The 26,707-nt window shown below is 40.5% G+C and overlaps 2 protein-coding genes across 3 annotated transcripts in view; one reads left to right on the forward strand and one right to left on the reverse strand.

The window, feature by feature from the left end:
- The first annotated feature begins 329 nt into the window (after positions 1-329).
- Positions 330-8,154, forward strand: ttr (transthyretin (prealbumin, amyloidosis type I)). Its single transcript, XM_088642664.1, has 4 exons — positions 330-485; positions 3,753-3,895; positions 4,151-4,286; positions 5,998-8,154. Exons 1-4 carry the CDS (start codon positions 420-422, stop codon positions 6,103-6,105), a joined length of 453 nt encoding a protein of 150 aa, XP_088498790.1. The 5' UTR covers positions 330-419; the 3' UTR covers positions 6,106-8,154.
- The window catches only part of b4galt6 (beta-1,4-galactosyltransferase 6), a 38,629-nt gene continuing 18,366 nt past the window's right edge, over positions 6,445-26,707 (reverse strand). For both annotated transcript variants that reach the window (XM_088642661.1, XM_088642662.1), the window contains exons 2-9: positions 24,237-24,353; positions 22,409-22,522; positions 21,989-22,113; positions 20,862-20,978; positions 19,816-20,003; positions 18,165-18,287; positions 14,207-14,308; positions 6,445-10,794 (exon numbers count right to left, since the gene is read on the reverse strand). In XM_088642661.1, the coding sequence (XP_088498787.1) occupies positions 10,647-10,794; positions 14,207-14,308; positions 18,165-18,287; positions 19,816-20,003; positions 20,862-20,978; positions 21,989-22,113; positions 22,409-22,522; positions 24,237-24,353 (1,034 nt within the window). In that variant the 3' untranslated portion in view covers positions 6,445-10,646. The remainder of the gene's footprint in view (positions 10,795-14,206; positions 14,309-18,164; positions 18,288-19,815; positions 20,004-20,861; positions 20,979-21,988; positions 22,114-22,408; positions 22,523-24,236; positions 24,354-26,707) is intronic.

Below are 26,707 nucleotides of genomic sequence, written 5' to 3' on the forward strand. Positions count from 1 at the left end.
CCAAAAAAGAACAGAATTTCTGGCTTCATCAAAGAATGACATGGAGCACATCCTGAAAATAGGATATAAGCTTTAGCATTCTGCTGTTCTACATTTATGTAATACTGGTGCTTAACAGACCTGGACTGACCTTACAGTTTTCATTATTTGAAAAATGTGTATTCAAAGGCATGTTCAGAAAGACAAAGGATTATCACTAGGGGATTAACTAAAGCCAAATCTCCTTTTTATAAGTTTCTTACAAAGCACTCTTGCATAGGTTACTTATTCGCCTGTTATTTACTGAGTCAATAATCAGTGTCAGCAGGTTTCTAATCACATGGTCAGTGGAAAATGCAGACAAATATAGTGGAACATGGTATAAAAATCCACAAGGCAGTCCCAGCATTCCAGAGGAAGGATCTTGCGCCGACATCGGAATGGCCCGCACTGTCATCTTTATCTTCCTGACCGCAGTGATCTTTCTTTGCGATGCAGCACCAGTGGTAAGTTCACTTTGGGATGGTAATGGTTTCCCTTTATGGGGTTTTCAATTAGGACTAAATATTGAAAATGTATCTAGAACCATTAGTAATGCAAGACTATACATTTCTATTGAGTGGAGAGCTGTGTCAGTGCGTTGGCAAAGCACCAAGTAAGCTTCTTTAAGCAAGACAGTGAAGGTGAGAAGAACACTCATGATTTCAATTCAAAATACTCATTTTAGCTTTTTTAAAATATCATTGAACAATATTAAAAACTGTATTTATTTAATCTTATAAACAACACTTCAGAACTAAAACCTAAGCACCTCATGTTTTATTTAAAATAATACCATGTGGGCTCATTTAAATGTAATGAGAAATCGCTTCAGGTTTAGTCCAATGAAACTTGGGAGCAAGGTATTTAGGTGACAACAGTAACTAGGCTAAACATGAAAAAGTTTTACATATTGTACATAAAGTCCTTTGGAATATGTTAAAAAGCTAAATGCAACATTACAACACAAACTTAAAAAGCAGCCTTTCCCAAAGGAAATGCAAACAAAAAACTGCAAAGATGCATAAATAATATATCGTTTTTGTCATAATTTTTTTCTTTGTCATGCGGTAGAGTCAGAGCACTGCTTTACTGTGCTTGGAATCTATGGGAGCTCAATATCATGTATTTTCCCTTGGAATTTGTGGGCTATGATGGAGCAGTTAGACACTGAACCTTTGGAATGGTCTGTGAGACAAGTTGTGTGTTGCAATTCATGAGAATCCAAATGTTTTCAAATATATTTTTCTGATACATGGTGTTATTTAGGCTGCCTATGTGCATCTTTTCTAGTGCCCCCTTCCTCAAACTTCATCATTGTAGCTGCCTCCCTGGCTCATTCCTCATAAGTGAGGGGTGTTGTGACAGCGCTGATCTTTAGCCAGCATTGTCAACGCCAAAGTATTAAGTATATTATTCCTTTATATTTGTTGTTTGTTTTCGACACTATCAAAATTTGACCGAACTTTGTGAAACCTTTAATTTTGCTTCAGATTACCTGAAAATAGGATACTACTTCATCTAATTCATTTTTTCTAAAACTTTCCTTGGCTGCATAGATGTACAATGTTGCAGAATTTTAATTTTTCTGTTACAGTCACCACAGTACCACTAAAGAGCACATACAGGAACATTTTCTAATTCAAGAGAAACAAAAGAAAAGTTTTTCAAATCTTAAGAATAGAAATGTACATTTAAACTCACTTTTAATTGTCTTATCTCTAATTTTACATTTTTTCAGTCCAAAGGCTGTTCTTGATTTGCACGGAATTACGTAATGTATGATTTATCACAATTGAAGAATTTTGATAATAAAGATCACAAGAAAGTCTAATGAAAATGAAAAAGACGTGAATATTATTATATATGCATAGATTTGTGTTAGAAATTGTACAGTTATTACAATAGACTGGGCACCGCAGTATAGGGAGCGTTCTAGAGGTTCTGTTCTTCACTGAGACATTTATCAGGAATCTACACAGTGCCTTGAAATGTTGGGGTTAAGTTATAACCAGCAGCTGTCTGTAGAAAGAAGGCACTTAGCTAGTAGGCAATTTAGATGCTGCAAATCAGTGAGGAGATGGAAAGATATTTCTTTGGCATTTTCAGTGATCAGCCTTTGTTATGCTACTAAGTTTTTATTCCTCTGGAAGCCTAGGCCTCTTCAAGGTCGCCTTCCAGGCTCAGCCGAGCAGAAATCTCCCTACATGCCTTCCCTGGTTTCTTCTATCAACTACACATCACTTCCTAAACACTCAAGAGTTATTCCGACATTCCACACTTCCACTTTAGGTACAGGTAGCACTTAATACTATTCATTATTCATTACAGAACGGCACAGTGGTGCAGAGGTTAGTGATGTAGCATCGCAGTACTGGGGCCTAACTATTGTGCCACCGTGTCACCCACCCTGGTAGTAATATATGGGACTGAAATGCATAATCTATTGGTTGTGTCAGTCTTCAGTAGGACTGGGATCTTTGGATTGGTCTCTGGTCAGAAGATGATGAATACTATATAATGTATTGTGATAAGTTTAACATCAACAGCTTATCGGGTACATACATGATGTTGTTCACATGTTGTCAAAGAGTGAACAGACGGGTTTGTGAATTAAATAGCATTCTGCTTTTGAAAAACCATATACTGAGCTCGAGTCATACAAGTTCCTAAAAATGCCAAGTGCTTAGTGTTTGGTTTTTGAGTAGAGTTAAAATTAATTAAAAATCTGCATGAGTAACGATCATCTCCTAGGGGCTATTGGCATGACTGGAATGCGATCTGTCTGTGCGAGAAGTTGTTCCGGGAGTATGTGATTCCACAGTTAGCAGACTAGCACTGAGAAGCCAGTCTCAGGTCTCCATCATGAGATGCAGGACATTTTCGCTAGAAATCAGAGAGTCTCCACACTGACCCACAACCATCATATCTGGCTGATCCGTGTATGTAAACACTTTCAGACTGTAACAAAACCAGAAATTCCAGGAGGAAACAATCTGCACGACAGCACCGCTGCTTGCTGTCTTCAAGGAAACAATCTGCATGCTCCAAGACTGTCCTGGGTTATTAAAGGACAAAATCTCCCGTCGTCTGTGGGCCACCGTGGATCTGAGGAGTTGACGGAGAGTGGTGGAGTGTTTTTATCCCCACTGCCCTTGACAAGGCCTGACAGAAGATAGCGTTGAGAGAGGTCATGGTGTTATCCTGACGTTTGCGTTGTTCTGCTATTACTGTCCAAGCCACGGGTGGAGGAAAGGAATCTGTTTCTGGTGACTGAGAGCAATCTTACTGCTCAGAGATGCATTGACAAAGTCCTTGAGCCGTCAGCCAGCTTGGCAGTGCGCGGAAGCACAGAGCTGGCATTCGAATGATGTGACTTCAGGAAAAGAGCAACAAGGTGTGGTAGCCAGCTTCAGTTCCTACCAGCCCAGCTGATTCCAGTGGGAAATCTGTGAGACCCACTTGAAAAACCCATCAACAGGAGACAACCACAACCAGCCAGCCTGTCAGGATCTGCCCTGAACGAGTGCGGTCTTGAAGACGATCTGCTCTATGCATAAATACTGCTAGGACAGTGTTAATGCTCAGGGTGGTCACATCAACTATGTAATGTGTAATCATGATCTTCTGATCTTTAGTTTTGTTAATGTTTACTGTGATTTTGATAGCTGTTTACAATATTTCAATAAATCTGTTAGACATGACTATTGGGAGATATTTCTTTTGTATTCTAGGACCAGGGTGACCACAGTGCCAACGACAAGTGTCCACTAATGGTTAAAATTCTTGATGCAGTCAGAGGAATGCCAGCTGCCGCAGTAACGCTAAAAGTCTCCAGGCAAGCAGAGGACAAGACCTGGAAGGAGGTTGCTACTGGGTAAGTTGTGTATAACAACAACACATCAAACCAAAGTTTTTAATGAGCTCATTTTGTTCTCAGTGCATTGTGCAATGTACCATGTCGTGGCTGCTAAGCAAATTTCCCATCTGGGACAATACAGTAAGGTTAAGTAAAAAGACATAGCTAATTGATATAGAAAGTGCTTAGTCCCAGATCTCTAAAAAATGTCATTATATTTAGTGTGAAAAGCATGTCAACTTCAAGTCACGATCCAGCTCTCTTTACATGCAGAGTTACAGATGCAAAGGGAGAGGTCCATGACTTAATCGGAGAAGCGGACTTTTCTGCTGGAGTTTACAAGGTGGAGTTTGACACCAAATCCTACTGGAAAGCTGAAGGGCGGATCCCTTTCCACGAGGTGGCAGATGTAAGTGACATGTAACAGATTAGACTGAACAATCATACCCACTTCCACCAGCTCACTTCCTAATCAAACGTCGAAAACACGGGGAAGCTCGGTTATACCCAGGGGATGTCGGAGTAGGTGACAAGCTATCCAGCCTCATATTCTGAGGCTTATTCTCGCCTCGTTCGCTGTCTGCCCCTGATTCGCCCACACACCTGACAGAGACCCCACAGCCAAAGCACAGCATACAGCGTCTGTGTTTATAGCTGATGCTCGGTTGCCAAGATCATGCTGTTGGTTAACAGTGATAGATGACAGAGAAGAAAATATTGGTCAATGTTCCAAAAACAGAAAGTCTCAGAATATAGTCCCAGTTCAACTCTGAACTTTCAATATTCCCATTTTTCAATTTCTGTGTGTCGCCACGTCTGGCATACCAGTTTCACAGAATGTGTCACTTTCTCACACAGAAAAGAAACTTGTGGATGCCAATCATTTTCTAGGGGAACGCCCTTTAGTAATATTATCTTAGCATAACGATTATTGAAACATGCACACAAGTTTGAAAACCAGGAATTTCAGAAACACAACATTATCAGAGTGCTGTGCGTGTATGGTTCTCCGGCTGTTACTCGAAGGTGTGAGGACGTTTATGCACGACCACTAGAGAAAAGGCAGAATATTCAATTTTCCACACTTGGGACATGCCCACAAGAAGATTTGTATTTGTGTTTGAATTTTTAGTGCGGTATGTGATTATTGATGCACTTACTTCGCCCGTTCCTTTGCCCTGCTGAAATATCCCGGGTTGACCCTTAACGAGAAAGTTAAAAAAGAGACTGTGACCAGTACAGTAAGTTCTGTGGAACATGGAGAGGACTGACTGTACAAAGCCGTGGCAAATCCACTGCTAAAGACATCAGAGAGGAGGCCCTAATGTGATATTTTCACAAGACACAAACGCAGGCAAACAGCAAAATATCTAGCATATTTCTGAAGTTGTTTTTTAAATATTAATGTGAATATTCTTAGCAGTTCCAGCCATTTGCTATCTTCTGCCTCGGATTTTACACATACTGCACACAGGTTTCATTTGGGCTTGGGTGCACCATCACATTTATGCGTCTGCAGCTGAGGAAAGGGTCACCACAGGGACTAAATCCTTAAGAACAAGTCCAGACACAGAAGAGAAGGTTAACACATGACCATCCAAAATGTTGTGGGCAGTGTCCACAAGTACCCCGTTCAAGCCATCTCTGCCGCTGACAAAAGGCCCCGATATCCAAGATCTGACCATCCCCAAACCGAAGCCCGATCACTGCAGAATAGTCTGCGCGATGAAGTGCAGGTGCCTCTTTGGCTTGGAAACCTCTGAGGGGTTTGCCTGCGACCGTGGATTAAAAATGACAGCTGACTTAGCCTATCCTCTACTTGCTACACAATCAGCGACTCCTGCAACTTCCTGGAAATCCTGTAGTTGTCACCGAGACCTGCAGAATTCCTCCTGTCAGCGCTACCCCACCCGCAATTATTTGTGACACTCTGCGAGTAAAAAAAAAACATTGAACGACTCCCAACAACGTTCACTGGGCTGATTTGCCCGTTCCCATGCCAGTATAAGAGCCAGGGCCAGAAGCAAAGCTGACTTCGACAAGTAGCGTTTCTCACACGCAAACATTTGCCACACCCTTGACGTGCCTGTGGACATTATGCCTGTATGTTCTGTTTTCAGGTGGTGTTTGAAGCCAATACTGATGGTCACCGCCACTACACTCTCGCTCTTCTCCTGAGCCCCTTCTCTTATACAACTACTGCTGTTGTCACTAAGGCACACGAATAAAACTGCTTCTTCCACATGAACTCATGTCAACGCTTAAAAGAACCACACCATCATATCACAGATTCTCCTATACAGGAAGGTGTGAATGTGCCACTTTTTTTTCAGCATTTATTAACATAAGAAAAACAATCATACACATATGTATTCCCCCTCCACCCCCACATATACCAATAGAGAGGTGATAATGACCTTTGCTGGAAACACCAGCAAAAAAAAAAAAAATCAGCCAGCTGATACAATGGAATAGAAGTTTCATTGCTTTGCTATCATTTATGCATTTATTTTCATAAAAGACATTAATGATAAAAATATACAAATATTATATAAACAAATAAGATGAATAGTCCACAGGGAAATTTATTTGCAGAGGTGTTACTCCACTGTTTCAAAGCAAGCCATTACAAAGTGTAATATGCAGTTTCAAAAAGGTAAACCTTCACAGGAACAGAGCAGCGAGACATTTAAACTGGCCTAAAGATAGATATCCCTCTTTCACATACAGATATGTCAGGTTTATGCTTGATTGTACTGTTTAAATGACAGTTACACATGACCAATTTAACAACACCCAAAAGGCCATTATGTTGCTTGAAAGCAAATTTAAAATGTCCATAAAACAGAAGTTCATTTACCCCTATAAAAATAGTTAAAAATGCCTGCTGGCATTTTATTGCAGAATACATTGCATCTCCGTTTCCAATGTTTTAATATGTTTTTAAAAAAAGGGCCAGTCCAACCGTGCAATGGGAATTGAGATCATCAACGAAACAGAGCACAAATACAATGCACGGAAAAAAAGGTCAATTACATCACAACAAATGAACATTTTCTGCCAGATTTACAAAGAACTTGCTACAATGGCTGCTTATATTATTCCGGCCAAAATATGTATGGTCTCCAAGAGGATTTCAAGCCAAGTGCTGCATGAAACATTCGAAGTTGAGAGCATTTACTTTTTTAAGGGTGTGAAACTGAGATTACAATGGCCATCAGTTGAAAACTCTTTAATCCTCACTGCATATAACCTCAGTAAGCAAATTAAAGACTAAAGATGTAAACACTGGAGATTGTACAGTGCACATTGTCAAAAGGCTTCACTATGGCAGAATGAAACAGCTCAGTTTTACTGCAAATGTGTTTCCCATGAACCCTGGAACACCATTTTCTCTCTTCTTGACACAACTTTGAAATACTCAGAACTGTAAGAGCAGGGCTCCATTAAAACAAATCTAAAAAAAAAATGTGTGCACTCGAATTTCAATATAGAACAATCCAAGCCATAGATCACAGCCAAGTATGTAAAAATAGATATATTTTTAACAGTACAGTAGGAAATAAAACACCAAATAAACCCCGCAAGGCACAGATACATGAATACTGCAAAATTGAATACTCTATATTACAAAGGACCTTGAACGGTGAATATAAGATTTCTGTAAATAGGGATAATTAAGCACAAATCGTGTGGTTATGTTAAGAGCTTGGGGTATATACAGGTATGTTAAAATTGTTATGCCAATCAGGAATCATAACTAACCTCTATACCTTAGTTATGTTATGAGCAAGTAAACTCCAGGAGCTATGCAATGTTGCAAACGTTTGTTTAATTGAATTTCTAAAGATCAGTTTGCTTCAAATGTGTTTTTGGTTCTGCACTTGCATGGTTTCCAGAATACAATATCGAACTCAATCAACACTTGATGTTTCAAAACGTACTGTTGGAAGATATCCAATACTTTAGAATACCTGGTTCAGCAGGTGTTTAAAGTTATTCCCTTATTGTACCTAAACTAACATTTCAGTCTACTCTGTCCTTAACAGATCATTTACAAGCAACTACAGAGTTTCTCAGAGAATACTGTATGAACCACAGCAGAAACTGCTAGAAATGCAATCAAACTGCTTAGATCTTGCTCCTTTCTTTGTAACATGCGGAAAACCCTCACTTTTGAGCTAATGAGAACCACTTGGATATTTTCTATGTATCAATTGCATGCTCCTTCAGCTTTGAAACAAATTGTTTATAAATAAATTAAGAAAAAAAAATTACTTTGGCTCAGCTGCCTGCCTAGAATGTCATTCTCCCAATATCTACCTCACTGATACAGGCATTGACATTACTGGTTTGGTACACTTTGTCCACGTAATATTATGTTAGGGCACTGTGCAAATGCGGTTCTGCTAGAAATTTCAAAAAGCACCAACTGATTAATAAAGAGCGTTAATTATTTATGAAAACTAAATAGCAAAAAACGATCAATTTTTAAAATCTGAAAACAAAAGGCTGCAATAAATACAAAAATAAAACCATTTACACTTTTTTTTTTGCCATTGCGAGTAGTGCTCAAAACCTTAATATTATAAAGTTCTCACAGCCCAGTTTTATTCTACGTGCCATTCAAGGACAGACTGAGTGTCCTCTCATTCTGGCTCATCTTAAAAGTCTAACAGCTTAAAGCAGAAATGTAGACTCAAGTCATACTCAAATTTACAATCCAACCTGTGAAGTTTTTTTGTAAGAAACATTCTGGCATATAGCAGCGCTGGAACAATAATGCTAAGGACACTGGTCCTCCAGCACTCTGTGACTAACCACCATGCTTTCATTGTACAAGTCATCCTACATTTACTTTACACAGTGCACTTCAAAAACAAATTGAAATCAGTAAATGCAACAAAAAGGCCAAATTAACACAAAATGATACAGAAACATGAAACAAAAGTAAAATAAATTAAGGCATGCAGAAAATGTTAAGTCAAAACCTCTGCTTACATTGATATTGATGGCCTTCCCCGTATAGAAGACCACTCAAACGGAACTTGCACAGGATACCTAGTAAGGCTGTAAGAAATTCGTGATTTTTTTGGTCCAAAACATTGGGGGGGAGGCGGGGGGGGCACAGGTTGTTGTTTTTTTGCTGTTTTTGGCACAGTCAAAAAGATACAGACAAATACAAAAAGAGACGACGGGTATATCTGTGTGAGACTGAAGTCCTGCCTCGTTGGTTTGTCAAGTCAGCGTTTGAAATGTTTGAGAGGTGTGGAGAACTGCAGCTCGCAGTCATAACTGAGCACGCACAACAGTCGCGCCCACAAAAAGGCAACGAAAGGGTCGTTTTCCAAATTCCACCATAACCGCAGGACTTGCAAAAAGTCGGAACTATGAACTCAATCCACAGTCGAGCCAGATGGCCCTTGCTTTCCCCATTCACGAAGCATAATGTACTAGTAAAACACAGACTCAAAGTCCACACTGTACTGGAAAAAGCCCTGTACAGTAGTTTGCGAGACCCTCACTAATATTTGCTTCTCCCAGCAAAATAAACACCAGGTGAAAATGCAGAGAGGGAAGGTATTTTCTTGATTTAAACAATATTGCGCTGCCGCTCAGAATCAGTTTACAATCTAGAAATTAAGAGCAATTTTGGCAATTATTTTGCAGGTCTTAGGAACATGCCTCTCACATTGCTGATGTTTTAAAAATAGTACTTTCTGCACATTCATTGAATGAGTGCTTTAGAATACAATGCAATGCCTGAGCATATAATACCCCTGGTGAATATTCTCGAGTGTAGCATGGACTACATTCTGTTGCTACTTTGACATTTTGCGAAACTACTTTCGTTGGATTCATTTAATGTCTTTCATCATTAAGTGTCCTTAATTACCACGTGTTAAAACAAGGCAAAATGAAAAAAGATCATCACTGAATAGTTAAGAAATAAGGCCGTGCCAGTCTTCTACTATCAAAACATACATTTTTACCTCCGTTTTTGTTCTAAAACGGTTTCCCCAACAAATTCTCGGCCTGCGATTCTCTTACAGCCCCAGTTATTCAATAATGTGAAAAGGTTATAGCTGCCAAAAAAAGATGCATTGGAATATGCTTAATAATTTGCTAAATTCTTTTAAAAAGGCCTGTATTTACACATGTTCTCTTCATGCAAATAGTCTCTACAGTACACTATACAGCCAGAGGAATGGAAAATGCTTACATATGAACAGGAGTGCTACTAAAAAGTAAAAAACCCCCAAAAACAAAACAATTACAACACGTAATGCAAATTTACATCACATATACAATCACCTGCACTTTTTTTTTCTTAAGGAAACAAATTTTTCGTTGCAAATAAAAAAAAAAACGTGATATGTAAAAACAATAAATGTTAGGACAAAGTTCTCTATTGGCTCCTAATGTAACATTAACTTGTTTACTTTAGTGGCTTTTCATTTGAACAAATATGGTGATACAAAGCCTACAGTTTTCTTTAAGGCTATGCAGTAAATGTCTTATTTGCTGATGCTGGCATCCTTCCTTTTATAGTGTGATGTGAGTTTATTAGCAAAAGCCAGCACAGACACTTAACATGCAATGACACACACGGAATTGTTCGATTACACAGGCCCTAAATCCGCTCATAAAACCTTCACAAAATAAATTGGCAATGTTACACCATGCTCCAAATACTGCGCGGACATGGGTTTCCACCCGCGATCTTCGTCTGCCCAGGAGTGCGTTCCCGCTCGAAGCTGATGCCGCTTCAGTAGTCCCCAACAGGAGCGAGTTCTGGAGTGAGGTTCACCGTTATATTTTTATACAAACTACTCAAAGTGATTTCTGGGGTGTAGTTCAAGTTATTCAGACCATCCAGGTGCTGCCGTTCTTTGGAGTACCTTAGTAACTTGTACCTGCAGGATTAAAAACAAAACGAAATTCAAACTGTGTTCAGATAAAACGGCTGATGTTCTCAAAAGCGGTTCGTAATGTGTTTATAGACTACAAACGTTTCTCACACCTTACTGCTAAATCAGGAAAACACCTGGAGTTGTACACATTGATGCTCTGAAATACTGGTAGTAACAGCAGAAGCTGCGATATCGCCAAGGTGGGATGATTTAAGAACTGGCCAAGATTTATTTGAAACGCACACGGGTATTTCCAAGAAAATTCAATTCCCCTTCTTTTGTAGACCTCCCAGTCTTCAGAGTGGTCGGTTTTTCTTGGCACTTGAACCCATGTCATATTCCTGCCATGATGCTGAACCCTAAAATCACTTTACACCCGTTCTCCCTTTGTTTGATATTTCATATTGATCAGACCCCTCCACTTCATGTCATGGATTTGGTTTTAGAAAAAAAAAACAGATCTAATGTTCCCAAAACAAAAGCAAATCTAAGCAATGAAAGTGCATTTTAGAACGGCACATATAGCATACATCGGATTCATGATTCTCAAGTGGAAACATCTTTAATTTGAAATATTTCATATAAAAAACTAAAAGTGATATGGTGAAACCTCCAGCTTGTGGAATCCAACTTTTAGACCATAAACCAAGCAAACAAACGTGTATATATTTTAATGATAATACTGGGCAGACATCTGGAATATAAAACATCAGAAATAAGAATGATTGGTGGTTCAAATTCAAATACTGGCAATTAAAACACATTTACTCGGAATTCTTTCATATCTACCAGTCATCACTTGGGAAATAAATTCTTAGCTTGTGGAACTTGGTATTCAGCATAACATACTTAAGTATGAAGTCCTACAAAACTACTTTGCAAAATGAAGCTATTAATTATATCAAGAATACACTGTTCAGTGTATTAAGGTGTACAAGTTACAGTATATGCTCTGATGCTTACTCGGAACAATCATACTTGTAAGGTATATTTGTCTTTCCAATGTTTTCTTATACATATGTTTTCCTGCTCTATTCTTATATCATCATTATTTCAAAAACTATTCTTCTTGGGCAGCACAGTGCTGCATTAGTTAGCATTACGGTCTCACTGGGGCTCTGGGTTCAGTTCCACACCTGGGCTGCTACTGGTGTGGAGTTTGTATGCTCTCCCCAGGTCTGTGGGTTTCATCTAGGTGCTCTTATTTATCCCACAATCCAAAGACAAATAGGTAGCTTTAGAGAAAACTGGCTCTGGTGTGAGTGTGTCTGTGTGCACTACAATGGACTGTTGGCCAGTCCAGGGCGTGTCCTGCCTTTCTCCTGTTGCTTCCCAGGAGAGACTCCAGCTCCCCTGTGACCCTGAATTGGATGAAAAGGATAAAACTGGATGGATGGATCTATTCCTCTGTTAAAGCTTATATCTGTCCATTGGGTCGGCTTCTTATAATCACTAAATGCTGAACACATGACACATTTAGCCACGTCCTTTGTCACCCAGGAATTCCTGCTCCTATCCTAGGATATTTAGTCCAAATATATTCTTCTGCCAAGATGTCACCACACTTGTATTTGCTGGTAGCGTAGAGAACCAACAAAATGTCACAAGGTACATGGACATTCGAATGGTGTGGCCCGACTCCATGAAAACGTCTTGCCTATTCTGCAAAGAAACAGGGGCAGCTGATGATGATATTGGAAATGGTTTCCTGAGCACAGCAAACACTGTCTCTTCAGGTTCTAAATACTTCGATGCCTGGAAGTTAAAATGAATAAGTGATTAACTGGACCAATTTACCCATTCTCTCCTTAAATTGTTGAACTAGAGGAAGAATGACTAAACATTGGCCCTGATGAACCCCAATCTAGATATTCCTCCAGGTCACCCCTGAATCACCTGTTATATAAAAATTAGAAACACTTGCTTAAGCAACTGATCAATCAAACAAAAATGTTTCAATGCAGGAAATTCCAGGCCTTGAGGGCTGAAGGTGAAGGATATACTGTTTTTTGTTCCTAATGATCTCTGAATTACTTCATCGAACACACCACTTGCTCGATTAATTACAGTTTAATTGTTCAAGACCTTTTGAAACTGACGATGTAAAGCCTTCCAATAAAACCTGCAGGGCTAGCTCTTCCCAGCACCAGGGCTTGAGACCCCTTGAGACCCCTGAGACCGACATGCTAAAACAACACTGCAAAGCACCAACATGTTCCTTAATGACCTGATAAACCATTCTACGATTTAATCAGTATGAACAGCTCTAAAAACTAAAAACAGTTCTCAAATAGTTAAATGACCACTAAACATCCACCAGTACTATTATTCCCAAATAAAAGTAACTGTACTATTATTTCCTGCTAATATTATCCTAAAATGTTCTTAATATCTTAATTGGCAAATGAGGATAGGTTATTTGCCAGAAAATAGCTGCCAGAAGCTATACTGCATTTGACGTTGTATATAATATATTTAATATTTTCAACCAGAAGAATGTAGTCCATGACAGATAATAAAACTCTGAAATACTGGGCCTCACATTGCTCTTACAATGTTTCTTAAAAGTCAATCCCGTTTCATTTTGCCTTTATTCATACATTCAACATATACAAGGTCAAAGGTTTTCAGTGTTTCATAATGTTTTTCTGTCTCTTTTATGTTGCTTTTCATTGACAAAGCTTATCTGGTTTCTTTGGGTATAAGTGAACATCATTAAGATGAAACAATTATTAGATGTAGCCAATTTCTTTCTAAAGTTGATCTACAGACCTCTTCTTTCTTAAATGTGCGCAACTCAGCCCCTGGGCATCAGCAGTACTTCCTCCCACACTGCTTATCTGGAATTTTCTGTTTCACTTCCCTGTCACAATAGCTCGCCTTTGGACCCTAGATTCAAGCTGTAATAGACAGACAATGTAAACTGCCCAGTCCGGTCCTACTATGGTCTCTCATCACTAAGCAGTTTCTTCTTCTACGTATTATCATCCTCTTCCCTCATCATCGGACGATCACCTGTTTACACCTGGTCTGGGTTCTCCCACTTCTTGTGCCTCCTAAATCTCCCCCCACAGTCCTCTGCTGCGACACTGGCTACCTCCAGGACTGCATCGTCTCCAACCACCGACTGCCAGCTCAAAGCAAGCCTGCATATCCTACATTATGCCATCAACACTGGGAAATACACTTGACAATACCCATTACCATTTGGCACTACTTGGCAAAGTAAAGAACAGTAGGTTCTAGCAGAGCAGCAAAATAACAAAAAATGTCAGTTTTCAATTTTTTTCCTGTTACTATTAAATAACTGAAGTCAAACTAAAAGGGAACTGGGAACATGCACTAGATCTCGACTACAGAAGGCGTGGGACTCTGCAACTACTCGGCATTACATATTTGAAAATCCGATACTGACCTCCCCAGGAACTGTACTTCTCCTCGGTGGTGATGTGGAATTGATTTGTATTTTCCTAAGTCTCCCTCGGGCCTTGTCACGTTGAGTCCTGCATAATGCACTCTGGAACAGAAGGCGTTATGATTGAAATTGGGGAACATTTACACATAAAAGTTAGGAAAATCTGGTCTGTAGTCATTTATTTACATTTCTTTGCATACAATAGTTTTGTCACTGTTGATTTAAATTGAACACACAATTGTTTTCTGAACTGCATTTCAGAATGCAATTTCATTCCTTATGACATATAGGAATATACAATATATATGCAATATATTCCTTAGCAATCCTGTGACATCAATGTACTTCTCCTCAATTTACCAATTTTTTTCCAAGTAATGTTACCGAAGTCCTCCTTTTACAAGTAACTTGTTTCACATTAGATACCACTTGTGTTAAAATGGAATTTATAATGAAGGTTTGGGAGGAGGGATGGCCGCAGTCAGGTGCAACTGGTCTCAGCTGTCCTAAATTGCAGTCCTTCCTGTCGTGCTCACGTTGAAAGAGCTATAAATGGTATATGCAAGCTCCTTCCCTCCTTTGTATTTGCTTTCCTACATCCCTCCTCTACTCCATCTCCGCCACCTCGCTCTGAATGGGGTCTCAGCCTCCTCGCCCTCAGACCTTTTAGGGGGACAACCGCACCACACCACTGGCTCCTCAGACAAGCACAGACACCACATATCTGACCCTGCAGCTCCTCTTGTACTGAGCAGGATTACCGTGGCAACAGCACAGCATCAGTAGGGTAGAACTCACCTGTCTCATGACCGTCTAAACCCAGCTCAGCCGAGCAGGTTAAACCAAGTTTATTATGACAAAAGAGCTCAAACACACTTCATTTGTGGCTGTTATTATTCCTAGTGAAGTGCCTTGTGCCTCAGTGAAGTCGGATGAAGGAGGCACGAGTACCCCTCGCAGCAGTTAACCACATTATAATCAGAACCTGAATCTGTCACTGGGAAACCCGACTCAACATCACATCAGCTCAGCTGTCAAAGAGCGTGCGCCTGATGGACAAAGACTGCACAGAGATTCCTGCTGTTATTTAAACCTCGATTCCTCCCAGAAAAGCACATCAGCCCATTCAATCTGATTCCAGAGGTTTGTACGAGTGAATCATTTACTGTCAAGCCTGGAAAAGTCAGGGAAACATCACGCTTCAGACAGGAGGGGAAGCACAGCAGTCTCTTTCACATAGACACTACAGAAGCGTAGACTCTGAGCTCTTCTGATCGCTTTCGAAGTGACTGCAAAGTCGCGCAGTTCTGATGAGACAGATTTCAGCCCCCATTCGCAAAAAGAAAACAGAACCGACAGCAACACTTTACTGCAATCTCCGGCATGGAGGTCTAGGACCCCCTGTAATAAAGTCATTAAAACTGGGGAGAGTGAAAATCTGGGACAAGCCAGCCTCTGAAAGGCTCAGCTGTTGCTTCTGTCAGACTAGAGCAGAAAGTGGACAGGAGTCCATGTCAGCTGGCCGGTGTACAGACAACAGTGGCAGAGGCCAAAAGAAAGAAAACAAACAGAAGGCAGACTGATTGTTCAGACAGCCAAGGCTAAAGGTCTCCTGACCTGAAATAAACTCCGCATCAAATCTCTCCATTACACAGCGAGCAGCAACAAAGTCTTTAAGAAGCAGGCACTGGAAGAGGACATGAGCTGCCTCCTGTCGTTACTGAGGATCACGAAAATGTACTGCTTATATACATATAATAGTTTTATAAATATTATACTATAATACACTATAAGTTCTTATTATTATTCATGATAAAATAATAAAAATAATCAGTAAAATGTATATCTTCCTTGTATCAGGTGCATGGAAATTTATTGGATATATCACAGAGTACTGTGAAATTCACAGGGCAGCAATGGAAGCATTTTTTGGAAGGTTCAGATCTCAGGCACATCAGGTAGAACTCAAAATACTGCCACCACTTGAGTCTTATACACCGCTGCTATCTGCATGCTGGTGTACATTATAGCTGCTACAATGTTCCTGTCTCCAAGAATCATGATGTCATTTGTATGTCATTTTCAATGTCAATGTTATGTCACCTGTTATGTAATTTGTCGTGTGAGGAAAACACACAAGTTAAGCATTTCATTGCACTCAGGTACATATGACAAACTTAAAGCTGTTAATGCAGTCATGTGGGATTCCATCCAGAATAAGGACAAGAGCTCATTTACTGCTTTCTGGGCTCCTGGGTGTCACAAATCATCCCAGCTCTTCTGTCGCGAGTCAGACAAGCCCTCACTGGGCCTCTCTGAAGGAACCGCTGCACTGCAGCCTGGAAGCTAGCGGGCACGACGGAAATAACAATTCTGAATCCGCCATTAAAAACAAAGAAGCGCTTTTATTTCACCCAGAGGGTTCTCCAGAGTTCAAAATGTCCAAAAAGCCCATGAAAAACCATGACTACTGAAATCCATCCCAAAACAGTTCAAAACTGAGCCATGTAATAAAACAATCTACAGCCTGCAGGGTTTGTAAGCAGCCAGCAGCTCTGCCTCCCTGCAGCTCTGGTCTGCCTTAATACATCTCAGAAATTTCTGACCTTTCCAACCAATGAGTTCTTAAAAGCAACAACGAGAGCATAACCGTGCAGGTATACAAAACCCTGATGAATCACTCAATCAGCGGCAAAGCTAGCTCACACCACCTGTCTGTTCAGCGATGAAGGCTGGGGAGCAGTCCACAGCGCAGGCAACGACACAAGCACATGGTAACGCCAGCATCCCAAGCTTCCAGCGGGATCACAGATCCGGGCAGCTGATACCGGACTTCTGTTTGTCCAAATCCGAAAAGTAGAACTTGAGTTCGAAAGATGCAGTCGGCAACAAAATCGCCCCCCAAACGGTGGCCTTGGGAATCTCTTATGAGACTATACATCAGCAAAAACAAGTAACCTATGGAAAAACATACAAAGCATCTGGGTTCAAAAGCTTTTGCGTTGTCTTTGCATCTTCACAGAAGATGTACTTCTATACACTGTTCCAGTATTTTTTGGATACCACTGCTATATCACCTTCCAGTCCATGGCCATCTAACTTGAAATGATATATGTCTCGTTGGCCTGGAGTGCGCAAACATCTCCTTTCCCCAGTAAGCTCCCTTGCCAAATGCTGATATTCACTCCATACAGTATGTCTTGCATGATGATATGTAGCACTGTCACCTAATGGCATTCTCAGCTGTTCTGCTGCTGTTTAACAACTTCTTGATTTATGGAACAGTCCCACATTGTTGCACCCGCACATCACTGTACTAGCTCTAATTTTTCCCTGTAGGTGAGACCTAAGCTTTGGCGCATTCCCAGAGTCTTGATTTTGATAGTAAACACGGGGCACAAGGCATCAGTCCGGCAGCAGAGTTTGGTCAATTTTGGAAAGCTCGGCAAAGGAGGAGGAAATATTCTGTAAATCTAAAAGTTGAAAACATCCAAAATTCACAATTTTAAAAGCAATACATTCCCCAGCTTTGTTACCACCTTCCCTAACTAATGGAGTGGATAGCTCTGCTGCCTGATAATTATTTAACAACTGCTTACTAATTGGTAAGAATAATAATACAATAACGACATGTGAAAAAAAAAAATCACAACAAGTAATAAGGACAATGCTGTGAATTCTGCTTTCATTACTAGAACATCATTTTGTAAATGTAATTCTTGGATCACTACAGTTTTACATTTTTGTTTTAATCCGATACACGATAAATGATTTAATAAATCTATAAATCTGTAAGACCTATGTCTGGGACTGCACTCATGAGTTAAAACACTTTGCTACATTCTGTTCCAGCGCTGTTCACTTTGAAGAGGGTGTGAATACTATGTGTATTGGTGTGTTTGCATACACTACGGATAAGGGATAAGGGGCCTCTTCAGAGACACTGCTGATGACTCACCTGTTCCAAAGATCATCGTCCTCTCCACCCCAGCCCCAGAAAGCATTCGGAAATCCATTGATCTTCTGGAACTGCTCCACGGTCAGCCCACTCACCCCTCCAAAGAACTCGCTGTAGGGAAGACTGGGAAGGAAACAGCGACATTTAGGCACACTGATGGAACTTCTTAAACAAACGGGCAGAAGAATGAGGTGTTCGAATAATTAAGTAAATGGATAAACTGTATACTAGATAACTTACCTTACACATCAAATAATTTATGCACTTTTGGAAATAATTAAAAGAAATAATAAGAATGCAGCACCTTACCATATCGGTGAAGCACTAGGCAACAGAGAACAATGCTGAGCGTGAGGCTACTTCAGAAAACAAAATTCACTGCTTTATTTAACACACTTCCAGTATATTACTACACTAAACAATCCAAAACACTGACGGACACTTCACATACACTGGCTTGATTTGGAGGGGTCTCGCTGGGATTATAGACACACGCGCTAAGGTGACAAAAGCACAAGCAGAAGTGGGGACTATTGCCCAGGATATATCCAGCAAGGAGGGCTGTGTCATTGTCAGTGACAATGACAAAGGCAAGTTATTTTAACTGGCATCTGTCAGAGATAAAATCTCCTCAAATTAACCTCCTGTGTTAATAACAGTTAATAACGCAAGCCCCACTATGTCTGGCTATATCCTGTGTAACCTACTATGATGCTTATCCTCAGGGTCATGAGCTGCATGTTGGAAAGAACTGGGAGAACAGATTAACAGCAACCAAACCAACTCATTTTCTCAAAACAGAGCATATCAGGCACAGCAGTGCATATCAAGCGGATATGTCACTGCTCCAGAGAGCCCCACAACATCTTCACAGGCTCAAGCTGACCCTTTTTGGGTCCCACAGGCTGAAGCTTGTACTGCTTCACCTGGGCAAGCACGTTATCAGGCCTTCCAATGAGTCTATCTTCATATGGCAGGCTCAGGAACCTTTTAACGTGATATGGAACAAACATTTCAGTCCAAATGATTACAAAGTCAAGCAGTGCCAGCTTAGGTCTGAAAAAAGCGAGGGAATGAAAACAAAACAGAATTAGAACAGAGGAGGAAAGTGAACAAGTTGGACTAGAAACAATATCCAGAATACAGATCAAGGTTGTTATATATTTTTGAGAATATCACTGATTGTCTTCACATCCCAAGCAAACATGACAAACATTATATTTCTAAAAAGCCCAGTCAAATTAGCACTTAAAAGTACACTTCAAATATGAGTGTACAAGCTGAAATAGTAGTGTTCCGCTTTTATTTGCAAACGAGAAGGCCCTTTTTATTTTAGGATAAAAAAAGCATGAGAAAGCGGTGAAACCACACCCCCCTAACCTCAGGCTGAAGTGAAACGGCCAAACTTCTTTCCAAAATAACTAGCGCATCACCGCTTGGAAAATACATCTGCTGTCTGATTCAAGTTGTTGAAAACAAGTTGAAACTTGTGGAGATTTTAGTTAGTAAATGAAAGAGCTAACCGTTTCGTTCGGGAATCTGAGTCAAGGGGGACAGCACGCGAGACTAGAACCTGGTTTTAAAAGAAGTAGGAAACGGTCATAAAAAGCTAGGAACTGCTCAATAAAAACAAAAAAAAAGAGCCACTTACATATACATATACTTGTCGAGTTTAGCAGCAAAGTGCCGGGGCATTTGTCCACAGCCATAGTAATTCCGATCGTTCTCTGGGATGTGGTCCACGTCGTGGAAGATGAGACAGTCCCAGTCCAGGTCCTTCATGGCCTCCTTGAACCCGACGTTGAACAGCATGGCACGGTTAAAGGGCTGGGCGCCAGTCTAGCGGAGCAGGTACAGCTCATTGGCAAAGAGCGACGCACGAAGACCGGAGCAAACCTTCCCTTCAGACCTCAGTGTATATCATTACTAGCTAGAATGCCATGCATTGGATGTATCATTTCATGCGTTTCCTAAGGCCAACAGGAACAAGAAAATTTCTATGTTCTATCATTTTTAAGAAGCTGAATCCAAACGTACAGTATATCCTCGATTTAACGAACTAATCGGGGAGAGGGGGGTCTGATACTCCCGAATGTCCGTTAAATCGCGTCTATATGAAACCAAAAATCCGTTAAATAAATTATATATTTTGAAGCACAACGCCACCCATACTTACGTGAAAAACAACCAATTTCGCTATATGTTACATACCATGCATTAGAAAATTATAAAACATAATACACCCTCTTTTAAGAAAAAGAGAGAAAAAAAACTGAACATCGACATATCAACTGGAAAATAACGGGGAAGTACAGACATATGAACCGTAGAACTTTGTCCCTTAAATCCGAAATCCATTGAATCGGGGTCCGTTAAATTGAGGATTTACTGTAGTGGGCATTTTGTTTCGTGTCCCAAATGCTTTCGAGGCCCCCTTCGAAACCATTAAGTAGATAAAAAGCTCTGAACAAAATGTGCGAAAAAATAAGGGAATAGTGACAGTTCTAAAACTGACCACTAGATGTCAATGACTGCACATAAGATGAATTTCAACAAAACTGCAAAGATGCTGCAAAGTAGTAACCTGTAAACCTGTATTTTGGTTCACATCATAAATAATCATAAAACACTGCAGAGAAATTTAGTTCTGGGGCTTGATTTTTCCAGTTACAGCTCTCAAAATGAGAAAAGTCTCACCTGCTCAATTACATAGATGGCAAACTGCAGGCGCTGTCGCTGGAGCATGGGAATCAGGTGTCGAAACAATATGGGGAGGTGTTCATGGCGGTTTCGGAAAGGAATGAGGACTGCCACCTGGAAAAAGCAATTGTACAGACTGGTTACGAATTATAATGCAACTGCCCTTTCACAAATACAGTATCTATGATTGCTTCAAACTCCTTTTTCATGACTATTTTCTTCTGTTATACGACAAATAGCATATGTATACCAACACTGTGGGCATGGGGCAGTTGGTAAACCTTGTAAATATAGTATATTTCTGGAACATATTAGCCGGTGTGGCAGGTTCAGCTGCAGACTGGGGCGTCTTCTGTGTGGAGTTTGCATGGTCTCCTCAATGTCATGTAGGTTGTCTTCAGGTGCTCTCTGCTTTCCTCCCACCTTCCTGCCTCGGGCCCCGCCAGTCCGGGGTACCAGTCCCACCTCGGGTCCCATGTGTCCAAGGTATACTCTAGGCTACCACAGCCCTTATCACGAATAAGTGACTTCATTATAATGCTGGACAAGCAGGCTTGCGATTTGTCTTTCTTATCAGTTATAACTGGGAAAATTTCTAACAATGTATTTAAATTTCTAAGAGTTTGCATTGCTAAACATGCAAGAGCTTAAAATGATGTATTTTAAAAGAAGTACTTGTCTTTGAGTTCAAACAGCATTACACTCAAGACTACAAATGCAAATACTGGCTAGTGAAGACAATCACTGAAGCTGGTATTATGCTCATGGCTCCTCATTCAACAAGAAGCGGGCTGTTAAAACTTGTTTTCAGATCGCTAAACAAGGAAACGTTCATTTAACTGATGCTTTTATTCCACGTAAATAATTTCTGTAACCGTTTATACAGGTAGGCATTTTACCAAAGTCTTCTTACAGTGGCACAGCTGCAGATAATCTACCCAGGAAGGTAAACCACAGCTTTCCAATACTAATCCAGTTCCCTAACCAGCACACACTGCTGCCTGCAGCCTGGACTGGAGCTATTAGTCACAGCGCACCCAGACCAAGCACAGTGTGCCGCAGTCTGAACGTGTTTTAGAGAAAAGCCTGAAGGCACAGCACACTGTAGAAGGGTCATTACTAACCTTCCAATGAGGTTTGCAGTCTTTTGGCTTCCAGTGCCCGGCGATCTGAATGTCCAGGGACTTGCAAAATCTCTGGTGAATTTCTTCCATTGTTATTTCTGTCATATTGACATCAATACGACCCTCTGGAAGAAACAAGGTTTTCAAACAACTGCTCTTCCTTAAAACTATCAATCGTTTTGAAAAGTAAGGTTTGAATGACTTTGTTGCCTGACAAGTAAACATAAGAACAGAGCATTTTAAGTCAGGCAAAAAAAAAGGCATTTTGGGAACTGATTTAATACCCCCGACACCTCTGTTCAACAAAGGAAACATGTGCCAAAGATAAGAATGATGCTTTGCTCTATTTAGTATGAGCAGTGCCACACAAATCCTGATTCTGTCTACAAACTGTATATTACAACACCTTCCAATACTCACTCATAGAAGGTAACTTCTCAGGACAAGGGAGGTTCTGGGCGTAAGTAAAATTCTCTGGAAGGTATGTTGTAGGTTGAGCGATATATTCACTGGAGTTACTGCCATCAGGGTAATCTGAGATAAGAAGATTTGGAACACACAATAAGCATTGCTTCATGCTGGCATCTGGTAAATAAGTACAACTCTTGATTTCCTCGTTTTCAAACACTGTGGTCTTTGTTAGTTTTTCACATTAACTTCAATTCCGAATGGCTCAAATAGGGGCGATACTATAAAATGATAAAAAAGAGGAAGAGTGAAGGAGGGGCTGCTGACATTCTCTCCTGGGGAAAAAACCTTGATAACAGGTACATTAAAGTATGTATTTTTTAAACTTATGTTTTGTCTAAACTTCCCTGGGTGTGTAATTCTTTAAAAAAATGTGTTACATCAATGTATATGCCCACAAAGTTAAGCACATTATACAAATATAATATTAATGTTTTTGTGCAATTCAATCTATACGTTATGCATCTCAATAAAGAAAAAAGTACATGTGAGGTTTCAGCTTTTAAAAATACTGCTCATGACACAATTAATAACAAAAGCTGAGCTGCACATCAATTTCTAATGTGCATATTTCACAACCCTCCATATAATTACATCTATAATGTCACTCCCTCGTATTCTTCAGTTTCCACACACACAAGCCTAGCTGTCCGACGTGCTTTTTTAACATTAAATCATTTAGCACAGCATGGAACTGGCTAATCAGAGCACAGTGATGTTCTGAAATTGCCTGAGGAACACCCCATCCAACCGCATTGAGAAATTATGTTCACCACAAAATCAGACACACTTTAATGAATAGCAATGAACGAATAGTACTAATGAATAGCAATTGAACTACAATTAGCACTTTTTCATTCTGTAAGTACAAATCTCTTAAGTGCGTAACATGGGTGCTTTGCCTGGCACGTCACATATAAAAAATGGCATAATTGCTCTGAAAAAGATAAATTTTTAGTCCTTGCCCATAAATCCAGCATTGCGATTTTACTTTTATAGCACCAGCTGTTGGTGCCTAAGCTCAGGAGACAATATAGTTATTGGAGGCCAAAAACATACACTTCAGTATTCATTATTTAAATACATTCCTAATATGGAAAATAGCTGGATATGGAAAATTTACTAGTAGCCTTTGGATCACGGGTGATCCTGAAATATGTCTGGATCGAGTCAGCTAGCTCTTATTCCATCATGGGATGTCCGTACAGTAAGCATCCACTCGGATCAAATCCAGAGTTTAACCGGCTGCCTGTGCCCTTTCCTGCGTTATCGCCCCCTGCCCCTCACAGGCATTCTTCTGTCCCAGATCGACATGATTCATCGGAGTCATGGGACCATCCTCAAGTCCTGCGGAAATCCCCAGATCTGCAGGACATTCTCATCCCCGGTTATGAACGCCCAGCAGAGCGGCGTTCTCCTGATGTCTAAGCAATCGGGGGAAGTTGGTATCTCCGACGTTCTGAATCTTATTTTAATCTCACTCCTTGAAATGCTCTTCAGAGGGAGCATGTCTCCCCCTCCGGCTCTGCTTAGGAGCACTGTTAAAGAGCTAGTTAAGAACAACTGCTAAGACAAGAGGAGCAACTAAGCGATGTTTTGGTGTTTAATGTGCATTAACCTTTTGAAACAAACAACAAAATCTCCTTGACTACAGGCCTTTAGTGCCATCTTCAAACCTAGGACTACCATCTTCAAAAACATGTGCAAGATTATACTGTGTATTTACACGGGGTCTGGTCAAGCATCACAAGAAAATCATCTCGGATGAAACGTAACCCACCTGTGCCATTAAGAGTGCTGTTTTTGATCGTGTACAATCTGATCATGTGTCCTATTGTTCTGACGTTGTCCCTCAGCATCATTCCTTGGGCTTGAACCATGAAGAAGTAGGTGTTTGCTGAAAAACAAGAAATTAAACATGTTTCAATTGCACAAATACATCTCATTAAAGATTATAATCAAAATGTAAAGTAGACGGGTGTTTTTGAATATGTAAAATAAATGTAACTCTTTGTCGTTCTACAGAATACCAGTTGCCAGCAAAGGATTCTCTTTCAGCATCTCAGCCTGTCAGTAATATATTCTTTTTTGGTAAACTTTCCATTTGCAAAGTAAATTACACTTCATTGTCATTCATCATAAATCCATTAGATAGTACAGATCATAACAGAGATGAATTTCTACCTTGGACAACAGCAATTTAGAACATTAACCATCCAGACCACTTCCTGTTTTTAAAACCATACAGAATTTAATCCGAACATTGGCAGCTATAACAGACTTAAAAACCCACACCTGTTGGGAAAACAAAGGTCCGGGCTTATTCAAATCAAGACCAAGGTCAAGGCAAGATCGACTTGAAAGCAAAAAATAATGATTCTGTCATTTTCATTAGTGATCATCAACACACTCAATCGGTAAAAGAACCCCCAAAAACTGATGTCCCACGTAGCAATAAAATAACAACACAATTAAACAACTCTGTATCCATCCACTAAAAAGGGTAATCAATTCAACTCAAGATGAAGTGATCTCACTGGTATGACTAAATTATGGAAGAAGGTGTAACAGCTCAAAAGGTTACACACACTGTAGCACTGTTCCAGATATAAGATATTTATTTAGGCAAAGCATTATCTGGTCTTTAACTTAAGATCTCTTTATACACCTCACGGTACCAATACAAGATGTACAATGTCGTAAATCCATTTCAATCCAATCTATGGCCATCCAGGGCAAAACGTGTTGAGAAAAACAGCCTCATTTCCCAATGTAGTTCATCCAAACAAATAAAGCACAAGAGGTGCGAGTTTCTCAGGAGTGCCTCTGCACTGAAATAAACCTATCACAAAGGGCAGCACGCCTCCGGTGGCAGGAAGAAAAGGCAGGGGTAGAAAAAGGAGATGTGGCAACTGAATAATTCAGAGCGAACCGCGTCCCGCACCGCTCAATAGCTGTTCACAGCATAGCCCTCCTCCTGGATCCACACGCACCACACGGCTCAGCCCACACTGGTTCAAACGGCAGGCGGGACAGAAAAACGCACAGGCAGCAGGGCACCGTATCAAGAAATAAAGAGACCTCAAACTGGAGGTGAGGTCACGACTTCTAATGAATGTCACGGCCCACAAGCAATACAGGCCTTGGACTTCGGCCCAGGACTGGCAAGAGTGGCAAGGGGATCCAACTGCTGTACGGTGTGCCTTGTGGGAAGATCATATACAAAGGTAAGCCTACAGAACAGTAACTACACTTGTCTTCTTGAAGAATATCGCACATGTGGCCGAGGCAGACAGAACACTATCCCTCCCCACACGGCAACGTCCTTCACCTGCACTGCGGTGTCCTCACTTAGGAAGCGCCACGAACTGTGACCGTCGGGGGAGGGAGAGGGCACAGCATGTCTTCGTCTTGCATAATGTGATGTAAATCTCCACAGAGAGACAGAGAACACTGAGCTGCCAGGAAGCCCATTACATTATATTCTATTAATAACTGCAGGGACACAATAGCTGCATTCAGTGAGGGCCTGCCGTGTCTAATGCATTTCTATTGCATTTCAGTGTACATCAGGACACATTTTGTGTGCCTGAAATATTCCCATATTCATGTTTATTTAGTTGTCTTTATCACCATGAACCTGAACTAATAAATGTGTCTTGCAGTGTCGCACATATACACTACTTTAAGAATTACGCATGCAGGAAATTATTGCACAAACCATCTCTTTTTACTGAAAATCAGCTAAATACCGATTAATTCTTCAAGATTATAATAATCTATTAATTAAAAGAGAATATAATTATCTATTATTTAATGATCTATTAATCTATTTAATTGACACAATGGAAAAAAAAGATAAAGCCAGGTCAAACGGAGATTTTGAAATCTGTCAAATGCATTTTCTCCTTTTGAAATACTTGAGACTCATGAAAAGGAGTAGTGAGGTCTGGATGTGCCCCACCTGGGAAGGACTGTAGCTACACCGCACCTGTCCTGCAGGGGTGCCAGGTGTGGCTCTTGGGAGATGTGAAAACAGGTCATGAAACATCCCGCGTCACAGTCTGGAAAAGGAGGAGCGTTAGCCCCAGAGTTAGGCCTGGCTAAACTCCGCTCTGGGTTCAACCAGGGCCGTATCTGCACAGTCACAAGGGACAGCTAGGAGAGGTGAGGCATGAAGCTCTCTTCAGTCCATCACTGTGTTCAGGGTGGGAAAAACAAAACACAGGGGAACCACGGTCACAAAATAAC

The sequence above is a fragment of the Lepisosteus platostomus genome, chromosome 8 (assembly GCF_059453375.1).
Source record: "Lepisosteus platostomus isolate fLepPlt1 chromosome 8, fLepPlt1.hap1, whole genome shotgun sequence".
Taxonomy (NCBI): domain Eukaryota; kingdom Metazoa; phylum Chordata; class Actinopteri; order Semionotiformes; family Lepisosteidae; genus Lepisosteus; species Lepisosteus platostomus.

Coding starts and splice junctions, on each gene's coding strand:
- ttr (XM_088642664.1), top strand. CDS start 420: ATGGCCCGCACTGTCATCTTTATCTTCCTGACCGCAGTGATCTTTCTT. Junction 3,896..4,150: donor TGGAAGGAGGTTGCTACTGG/GTAAGTTGTGTA, acceptor CTTTACATGCAG/AGTTACAGATGCAAAGGGAG. Junction 4,287..5,997: donor CTTTCCACGAGGTGGCAGAT/GTAAGTGACATG, acceptor TTCTGTTTTCAG/GTGGTGTTTGAAGCCAATAC.